General features: G+C 42.5%; 1 protein-coding gene across 8 annotated transcripts in view; it reads right to left on the reverse strand.

Annotated features, from left to right (window-relative positions):
- Positions 1-10,733, reverse strand: part of Cep63 (centrosomal protein 63) — a 32,150-nt gene that overhangs the window by 21,183 nt on the left and 234 nt on the right. The window contains exons 1-5 of one of the 8 annotated variants that reach the window (XM_048334428.1): positions 10,600-10,624; positions 7,883-7,917; positions 5,570-5,638; positions 4,319-4,496; positions 1,021-1,116 (exon numbers count right to left, since the gene is read on the reverse strand). In XM_048334428.1, coding sequence (XP_048190385.1) covers positions 1,021-1,116; positions 4,319-4,496; positions 5,570-5,638; positions 7,883-7,908 — 369 coding nt within the window. In that variant the 5' untranslated portion in view covers positions 7,909-7,917; positions 10,600-10,624. Of the gene's footprint in view, positions 1-1,020; positions 1,117-4,318; positions 4,497-5,569; positions 5,639-7,882; positions 7,918-10,210; positions 10,566-10,599; positions 10,633-10,733 lie in introns of those variants that run through there. The other 7 variants (XM_048334427.1, XM_048334429.1, XM_048334430.1 and 4 more) reach the window with 7 other exon arrangements.

A 10,733-nucleotide genomic window follows, 5' to 3' on the forward strand; every position in this document is an offset into this window, starting at 1 on the left:
AAGTGGCACTGTGGCTCAAGTGGTACAATGCTAGCCTTGAGCCAAAAGGAGTTCAGGGACAGTGCCCAGGCCCTGAGTTCAAGCCCCAGGACTGGCACCAAAAAAAAGGAAAGCAAAATCTTAGTTTTTATTAAAGTAGCACTGCACTTAAAAACCTTACTACCAACCCACAATAGAAGCAGTAAATAATGAAATGTTTTCTTATCTCCAGACCTGTGAGTCTCAAGCCAGGCTCCAAATGGGCACTGACATTCAATGAGCAGAAGAGACATACTTAGGTTCTAAGAACCCACAGTGTGGGCTGGGAATGTGGCCTAGTGGTAGAGTGCTTACCTAGCATGCATGAAGCCCTGGGTTCCATTTCTCAGCACCACATACACAGAAAAGGCCAGAAGTGGTGCTGTGGCTCAAGTGGTAGAGTGCTAGCCTTGAGCTTTTTAGGAAGCCAGGGACAGTGCCTAGGCCCTGAGTTCAAGCCCAGAACTGGCAAAATATAAATAATTAAATTAAATTAAAGCAGTGTTGTGTTCATAATCTGGCTTATACAACTTTATACAACTACTTAAAAGAATAAAATAAGTAAATAAAAAGTAAAAGCAGTCATTCCCAAATCTGAAGAATAAAACTGACTTAATGGACAGAATTTTCTTACTTTTCTTATGTACTCCCAAATATCTTCTAAACCTTTGGGTCCTCCATTATTTAAGGTATAGTACATTATTTAATGCCAATATTAAGATACTACATTTTTTGGCCTTGATATTTCTCAGCCTTATTTAAAAAAAAAAAAAAGAAAGAAAGAAACCTTCTCTATTTTAGGCAACCAATCCCTGTCCTCTATCATATAGAGGCAAGATCATGTGCCTAGATTCAAGAACAGAGACATAAATTTCTACCCCTCTCCCTCCCATGAAGCATGTATTCTCCAGTTTACAAAGAAAACACTGGATCTCATTAACAAAATTTTCAATGGTTAAGAAGTAAAAAGTAAGTAACATGTAAAATGAACTAAAATCTCACTTCTTCCTGAAGTTTATTTAACTCCTGTTTATACTCCATGGCCATTTCTTGCTTGACTTTTTCATGCTCCTCTACCTGCTGATGTAACATTCCAATCTGAAAGCAAATAGATAGTATTTTTTGTTATTAGCATTGAAATAGTGCTCACTGAAACATGGAAGTAAAAATAATTGTGATAGTTAATTCTGATTGTCAATTTAGATTGAGAGGTACCTAGGTGTGCCTATGGGGACAATCCAAGAGAAGATTAGATTATAAGGACTCTGACTTAATCAATGAATTGTCTAATCCACTGACAGATTCAAAATTTGGAGAGACAACTGAGAAGTGATGGAAACTTTACTTGGGGGAAGCCCAGGTGGAAAAAGTAGGGGGACTGTATCTTGCCTTGATCCCTTCCTGTTACCTTGTTTCTCGGGCTTCCTGGCTATCCTGAGGTGAGCATCTCAGGCTCCACCACACCCTTCCAACACCTTAGAAATAACATCCATCCAAATACATACCATAACCTTTGAAACTATGAGCCAAATTTACTTTCCCTCCTTTAAGCTGTTTGTCTCAGGTACTTACAGCAGCAATGAAAACACTAACATAATAACCTTTATACTTATAAATTTGTCTTCAAATGTGTAAATATGGTTAATACCCCACTTATCATGCAGTCAAATATCTAGTTTATAACCCATAATACTGTCAAAAAATGGAGAGCAAACAACTGTTCTAGAACTCATATCTTCTATTTGACTTATTCTCCCCAATCCTTTTCATCAAAGAACTCATGAGAAAATTGATACCGAGCTTAACAACCTTAGAAACTAAGAAACTCTATAAAACCTTAGAAACTATATAAAATAGCTCTAAGAAGAATCTTTACCAACCAAAGTGCAGATTAGTGATCCAAAAAGAAATAGGAGGCATGCGTGCCTTAGTTTATACTAGGCTTTTGAGAAATGGTTACACCAGCCAAGAGTACACTAGTTATCCTAACCCAATCTTTAATGATTTCATACCAGTGGTAGCTATTTGAAGCTGCACTCACACCTTCCTAAGTATTTATCAGTATTTTCTGTCGATAACAAGCTCAAATTTCATCTACTGATAAGCCGGAAGGGAGAGGGATAGCTGGGAATTGGTGATAGTAATCATATCACAAGACAAAATGGTAATAATAAATAAAAAAAAAAAAACTAGAACGAGGGCTGGGAGTATGGCCTAGTGGCTAGAGTGCTTGCCTCCTACACATGAAGCTCTGGGTTCAATTCCCCAGCACCACATATATGGAAAACGGCCAGAGGGGGCGCTGTGGCTCAAGTGGCAGAGTGCTAGCCTTGAGCAAGAAGAGGCCAGGGATGGTGCTCAGGCCCTGAGTCCAAGGTCCAGGACTGGCAAAAACAAAAAACAAAAAAAAAAAAACAACAACTAGAAAGAGCAGGGCACTGATGGCTCAAGCCTATAATCCTAGCTACTGATGAGGCTGAGATCTGAGGGTCGCCTTTGAGGCCTGCCCTGGCAGAAAAGTCCCCATGAGACTCTGTTTTCCAATAAAGTATCCAAAAAAAGCCAGAAGTGGACCTGTGGCTCAAGTGGTAGAGTGCTAGCCTTGAACACAAAGTGGCCCAGGAACAGCACCCAGGCCCTGAGTTTAAAAAAAAAAAAAAAAAAGTCATTCTAAGCAAGGCACTGGTGTCTCATGCTTGTAATCCTAACTACTCAAGACTCTGAAATCTGAGGGTTGAGTTTGAAGACAGCCCAGGCAGGAAAATTTGTGAAACTCTATCTCCAATTAACTATCAAAAGTAGAGCTGGAACTCGAGTAATTAGAACACTAGCCTGGCACAAAACTGCTCAAGGACAATACATAGGCCCTGAGCTCAAGCTCCAGGACATACACAAAATAAAAACAAAGTCATCCCAATCTTCAAACAAGAATAAACAAGGCCAATAATAAAGACTTTCAAGTGGTGACAAACACACTGCAGTTCTGGCTACTCAAGAGGCTGAAGCACGAAGATCTTTCTTAAGCCCAGGAATTCAAGGTTAGTCTTGAATCTTAAAAACGTTCAACGATTTCATAAGGCCTACTAACAGCACAGATTCTATAGTATCCTCAAATTTAGCAAAGGAATTCTTTGGCTAGGTTTTATCAAGACAAAGATAAACAATGAAGGAAAAAAAAAGACAACCTACCTCACCACCTTTCTCAACAGTATTTCAGATCCCTCTTATTTAGTTTTCTTCTATTACTGAAGTCTTTACTCCATATCAAGAAAGAAGTTTGGGGCCAGGAATGTGGCTTAGCAGTAGAGTGATTGTCTAGCATGCATGAAGCCCTGGGTTTGATTCCTTAGCACCAAATAAACTGAAAAGGACAGAAATGGTGCTGTGGCTAGCCTTGAGCAAAAAGCAGCTAGGATCAGTGTTCAGGCCCTGAGTTCAAGCCCCAGGACTCACAGCAAAGTAAATAAACTTGTCCCAAAAATTACCAATATTAATGAGTAATGAGATTGGTTTTTAATGGTGTGTACGTGTTTGAGATGTATGCTAGGAATATTAAACTCAGACCTTTGTGGATGCTATGCTAGTACTCTAATACAAGTTATACCCCCAGTCCTTATTTCATTTTAAATCAAAGAGGCAAGTTGTTTAATCAGGGATTCAACTTTTCCTTTTTTTCCTTTGGCTGTTCTGTGCATCAAACTCAGGTCCTCAAATGTGCCAAACAAGTGCTCTACCACTGAGACACACCTCCAACCTCTCAACTTTTTTTAATTAACTAGTCATTCAGTGAGGACCCAAACAACTTCCACTAAACTCAGTGCATGTTAATATGCACATGTAGTTGGGTGAAACTTTTACAAAGTTTGTGTGGTCATCTTCTACGGTATGAAACAATTATATATACAATGTATTATGTCCAAAGCAAAATAGTCCTTAAAAATAAATATTAGTAATCACATAATTTCTTTTCTTTTTTTTTTGCCAGTCCTGGGAATTGCCAGTCCTGGGTACTGTCCCTGAGCTTCGTTTGCTCAAGGCTAGCACTCTACCGTTTGGGCCACGGTGCCACTTCTGGCCTTTTCTGTTAATGTGGTACTGAAAAATAGAACCCAGGGCTTCGCTAGACAAATACTCTACCACTAAGCCATATTCCCAGCCCTAATAACCATCTAATTTCACAATAAGCTTTCCTTCTAGATGCAATGTAAGAGTTAGAATAAAAAGCAAAACAAAAAAATCTGCTTTCAAATGAACATGTTTAGTATAAAGGTCAGACAGAAGTGTGAATCAACTGATTTACCTCTTTGTGTTTCATATCCAACTGAGTCCTAAGTGCCTTAAGCTCACGATCACGGATATCCAAGCAGGTTTCTAGAGCATGGGTCTGCCCTTCCCATTCAGATTTCTTATGAGCCACCATTATGTCAATCTGTTTCATGAGCTCTTGTAGTTCTGCTTCACAAGATGTCAAAAATCCCCTATAAAGAGGAATAGACCAAATACAGAACATTTGTCTGAGTAAGTTTTTTTTTCCCTCACATACAAAACTAAAGCAAATTAAACCTACCTAAAAAACAATGTCAAGCTGGGCACTGGTGGCTTATTTCTATAATCCTAGCTACTCTAAGAGGCTGAGATCTGAGAATCGTGGGTGTAAAGCCAGCCCAGGCAGGCTGTGCTCACACAGCCTGAGCTCGTGCTTCCAATTAACCTGCAGAAAACCTGAGGTGGCGCTGTGGCTCAAAGTGGTAGGGCACTAGCCTTGAGCAAAAGAGCTCAGGGACAGCACCCAGGCCCTGAGTTCATGCCCTATGACCAACAACAACAGAAAGTCAATAAATTACCAGGATTAAAGAATAGTATTTGAGATTTTGTTTTTGATGCTTATATTAAGGTTTCTTATTCCACTGAGAACTTTTCCATCCATTAATGAACAGCATAAAGCCTGTTATTTGATCAAGCACAGACTACTGTTTCACATCTAGCTTGTAGACTGAGATTTCTATAGCTAACAATGACACTTCCTGACTGAACTCAGGGCCTGGCTTGGCAAGTGCTCTTCTACTGAGCTAAATCCCCAACCCCTGTAACATAATTCTGTTTCTTTGCATGGTGTTTTTGTGCTGGTGCTGGGGCTTGAATTCAGGGCCTTGAGTTCTCATCTTACTTCCTCATAGCTGGTGCTCTACCATTTAAGCCATGCCTCCTGTCTAGCTGTCTGCTGGTTAATTGGAAATAGGAGTCTTGAGGACTTTCCTGCTTGGGCTGGTCTTGAACCTCAATCCTCAGCCTCTTAAGTAGCTAAGATTACAGGCTTGGGCTACCATATTTGGCTAGTTTAGCTTTTTAAGCCAAAGCTCAAGTCAGGAAGAAAGCAGAGTCCAGTTTTCCATTGCTGGGGTGAGTTCAACCACATAGAGAAATGCCATCCACATGCATGGTACAGATCAGCCTTGCTTTGCTCATCATTTTTGGGACAACGTGGTCAGAGGCCTAACTCATATATGCTGTTTAAACTCTGTAAGAAATTCAGGGTCAAAAGTACACTCACCCACTGTGCCCCTGATTTTGTATCCCTTCCAACAAAGCCTCCATGGCCAGGTCCCCTTTGCTTTGATAACTGGAGGTAGAAGGAGAAAATAACCTAAGAAATAAGTCCTAAAGAAAAAAGTCATTAAGTTCTAACACTGCAACTTCAGCTGAAGAATGTGAATGAAAGCATACAAATCACAATGAGAAAATGCAACAAGGTATTCTGGAAACACAGGGGGGGAAAACAAAAACAGAAGATTGGAAAGTAGAACCACTGCACCTTATTTGATCTATTTCTAAAGGTCTTAACAAGGAGTGTTTAGTCTTTGTGCACAAATACAGCAGAGATTTTTCTTCTGGTTAGTTTATTTGACCTATTTCACCAACATTTCACAAAATAGAAACATAAGGAAATAGATCCACATTCTAACCACTTTCTTTCAAACCATGGCAAGAGCTAAATTACACAGTAACTCAGATTCCCTCTGGTGGCCTATTCTAGGAGAACTGGGAAACAATATAGAGTACACACAGTGCTATATGGATACCCAGAAAAATAGTCCTGCTTTGCAACTAACTAGCCATGTGTCCTTGGACTTCACTTTTTGCATCTGTAAAATAAAGGCATGAACAGTAATTGCCAAGATGTTTTCCCAGTTTTGTCTAAAAGCCAATTAAATGTCCACTCTAAATACCATGTTCCTGACAGCCAGACGTGGCTATTTACTAAATATTCAAGAAAAAGCTATTCATGAGAACAATGCTACTAGTTATTCAAAACTATTACTTCTAAAATCATACTGCTTTTGGTCATGTTATTCTTGAACAGTAATGTATTTAACAATGCATAATTCATTAATATATCTTCTAGATGACATTAATAATTAACAATATGGGGGCTGGGTATAGGGCCTAGTGGCAAGAGTGCTTGTCTCATATACATGAGGCCCTGAGTTCAATTCCCCAGCACAACATATACAGAAAATGGCCAGAAGTGGCGATGTGGCTCAAGTGGCAGAGTGCTAGGCTTGAGCAAAAAGAAGCCAGGGACAGTGCTCAGGCCCTGAGTCCAAGCCCCAGGACTGGCTAAAAATATATATATATATATTTTTTTTAAACCAATATGATAGATGCTAAGTCACTAAATGTTCAACTGATATAGCTATCTTTTATATTTTATCTTAATATTCACAATATTCAAAAAAGACATTCAACCAGGGGTCAATAGCTCATGCCTGTAATCCTAGCTACCCTCTGAAGGCTGAGATCTGAGGGTCACAGTTTGAAACCACTGGACAGGAAAGCCCATGAGACGTTTATCTCCATTTAACCACCAAAAACCCAGAAGTGAAGCTGTGGCTCAAGTGGTAGAGTGCCAGCTTAGAGTTGTATAAACTAAGGGACAGTGCCCCAGCCTAGAGTTCAAACCCCAGTACAAGTTTTTCATAAAAAAAAAAAAAGACAGACATCATTACTCTGAGGAGGCTGGGCTTCGAGGGTTAGTGTGGTAAGCTACAAAGTATAGTGCTAAGGTTCAAACCCATGAGTTGACTCTCATGTCCCAACCATGCCCAATTCTGTAATGTCTTGCCAGTACGCCTGACCTTAAAATCATAATGTAGATTTTTGTTATTTTTTTTTGCCAGTCCTGGGGCTTGTACTCAGGGCCTGAGCACCGTCCCTGGCTTCTTTTTGCTCAAGGCTAGCACTCTGCCACTTGAGCCACAGCGCCACTTCTGGACTTTTCTATATATGTGGTGCTGAGGAATCAAACCTAGGGCTTCATGTATATGAGGCAAACACTCTTGCCACTAGGCCATATTCCCAGCCTCATAATGTAGATATTTCTTAAGAAACCTTGGGACCAAGTATGTATTAGATTCAAAATATCCTAAGTGCTGTTGATTCTCTACATGACTGACCAGACACCTCTTATTCTATACCTAGTTCCTACTGTAAAGAGTGTTCCAACATTATCTTCATTGAGTTTAACAGTGTCTTGATGAGGAATAAAACTAAACTGAAGCATTTCACCTCAGGACCACTAGGTGGCAGCAACTTAGCAAGAACAACTCTCCCATCCATACTGTGGTCTCTTAGTACTACTATCTCTTAAAAGGCCATAACTGTGTAAATGAGCCAAGGATGTTTTACCAGAGAGCAAGGAAATTACCAAAACCATCTGTCTAATAAATGGAATAAGAACCAACTGGACAGGGCTCCCAATGGCCAAAGGTAGAGCAAGATAATAATTGCTCTATGTTTTTAGACACATTATATCTATAGATGCATGATCATTTAAGGAAAAAAAAAAAAGCAAAAACCCTGTTACCTTTGGAGGTTGTTAGGCCAACTCATTGATGTAATCTGAAAGTAGAGGGAAAGAAGTAAGTACTTTTCTTGTCTTCCCTGTACAAACAGGGTTGTCAAGCAGCTACTAAGGGAAAGCAATTCCCAGCTAATAAATACTGAAGGAAGACTTAGAAAATCACTACTTTGTAACCCCACATACAATCACTGGATTCATGTGTTATTAATCCATGAAAGGACTTCCTTCCTAATGAAAAAGCTCCTGGGCAATTTCATGGTGGACTGAGCAGACAACACTAGACTTACAAGCTCAATCTTAATGCCCCAACTGGAGACAGCTAGCTCAGATTTACCTGCCTCCCCAATAATTACTCCAGGAGATAGTGATTTTTATAATATGAACTCCACACCTGTGAAGTATTCGTGCATGTCTCTCATCAAAAATTAAGGTTGAACTTAATCAAGCTTCTAGATCACTATGGTTCAACAGAACTTTCTGTATTGGCAGAAATATTTTTTAATCCCTGCACTGTTCAAACAGTAGCCTTTTAATACCAAGGACTACTGAGCACATTAAATGTGGCTAACGCAACTAGGATACCGGAGTTCAATGGAAATTTAAGTAGCAGTTGGTTGTTGGCTGTTGATAGTGAATGCTCAAACTCTCAACTGCCGGGGACACTAGGATCAGAGGTACATTTTAAAGGACACCACATGATGCAGCTACATTTGGAATGATAAAGGAATGTGAGGAAACTGCTATATAAAATTTTGAAAGCATTATCACAAAGTTAGAGCAGGTGGCTGTCCAGGATTTTGGCCCAAACAAGCTATTGTAAAGACACTCAAGGGGCAGTTGAGGAAATAATGGGCCCTAACAGGATATTGACATTACAGAACCTTAATTTGTGTAAGTGTAATAATATTGAAGCTTTGTAAAACACTGAAATAAGCAAACCTAGCACCTGGGGGGGGGGGGGGGGAAATGTTAGCTATGCTAGAGTGGACTACTGCTGCCGTAACCATCTGCCACCACAGAAGGGACTAAGCAAAGGTCATCTATCTCTCCAAGTGAGGAAATGGCATCGGTACAATTGACGTTATCGGTTTGTAAAACATGAATCTACATGCACCTTAAAAGGCAGTGAAGCCTGGCCCCTGTGGCTCACACCTGTAATCCTAGCTACTCAGGAGGCTGAGCTCTGAGGATGGCAACTGGAAGCCAGCCCCGGCAGAAAACTGTGTGAGACTGCAAGAGGCTCTTATCTCTAATTAATGGCAGAATACCCGAAGTGGGAGCTGCAGCTCAAGTGGTACAGCACTAGCCTTCAGAATTTGGGGACAGTGCCCAGGCTTTGAGTTCAAGGCTCAGTTCAGGCACACACACAAAAAAAGGGGGGGGGTGTGCCTGTTTATAAACTTCTAGCCCACTTCTACCAATCATTGTAATAAAACAGAAATCCATCAGCTCCAAACAAAAACTGACCTAAAGAGAGCATTGCATTACAGAGAAAATACAGGTTTTATTATAACAGTAAGCTATAGCTATTAAGAATGCAAATATCTGAAGATGTGTAGTTCATGATCCTTGATTTCGCCTTCATACAAAAAAATGACGCCAGATCCCAGTCTATGAGGAAATGTTTAAATGAAGGGCATCTACCCTACAATATTGCTTTATTAATGAAGAAAAAAAAAAGTTAAAACAGTATAAGGCAGTGAATGTGAAGGCCCACGGGAGACTAGAGTGTGCAAGTAAGTGTGACAGTGTCCAAAAAAAAAAGAGAAATGCACCTGACTTATGCGACTGTAACCCCTTTGTACATCACCTTTATAATAACAATTTTTAAATGTTTCCTTTTAAAACCTCCATCCTACAGATTTCCTTCCCAACCCTGATTTGTAAGTGTGGAGCCATCAGTAAGTTCAAGGCTCCTTAACCTCCAGTCTTTCACTATTTTTTTCCTCAATTTCCAGACATCCTCCCACAGATATGAACGCCCAAAGCAGCTCACGCTTCTCAAAACTTAAAAACAATCGCTCATCGCTGCAATGGACCAGGGGGCGGAGCCAGTTGCCGTAAACCAGAGTGCGCTCCCAGCTGCCGTAAACCAGCGTGCGCGCGAGGCCGACCGCTCGCTCCCAGCTGCCGTAAACCGAAGTGCGCGGCGGGGCAGCTACCGCCTGCCGTAAACCCCAGTGTCGCCGCGAAGCTCGGGCCCGCCGGAAGAAGCCGGGGGGCTCTGAGGGAGGGGGGAGACGGCGTCCCACCTTTTCACCCCACCCCACCCCGCCGCCGCCGCCCCCAGGCCCACCCGCGGGGCCCGGCCCACCGGGAAGGGCTGACCACCTGACGAGGCCACACGCAGCTGCGAGGGCGGCCGTTCCCGCCTTCACCCGTGTGCGGGGCGGAGGCGTCGAGGCCAGGACGGACCCAGGCCGGCAGAGGCGGCGGCAGCGGCGGCGGACCTGGCGACTTGCGGCCCGCTTCGGGGACCAGCCGCGAGCCATACTGCTGGGAGGCCAGCGGCACCGCGGCGGCCAGGGCCGCCTACGGACCCGGACACGCTCTCTTCCCCTCCCCCCCGCCCGCCCCGAGCCTGTCCTCGGAGCGCACAGGCGGCTACGGAGTTACCGCCAGTGCGTCCTTCCCCACAGGCTTCCCCCCCTTCCCCAGGCTGTCTTCCCGCCGTTTAGTTCGGGGCCGGGAACGCGCACGCGCCTCACCGCCAAACTTACGTCCAGACTCTGACGTCGGCACGCTCGTCCCGCCCCCCCCCCCCCCACGGCCCACGACACTCTATTGGAGGGAAACAAGTCTACTTCCGATCTCGCCGTCTTCCCTCTACGCACGCGCGCGTACGCGCGCGCGA

Source organism: Perognathus longimembris, chromosome 26 (genome assembly GCF_023159225.1).
Source record: "Perognathus longimembris pacificus isolate PPM17 chromosome 26, ASM2315922v1, whole genome shotgun sequence".
NCBI classification, from domain to species: Eukaryota; Metazoa; Chordata; class Mammalia; order Rodentia; family Heteromyidae; genus Perognathus; species Perognathus longimembris.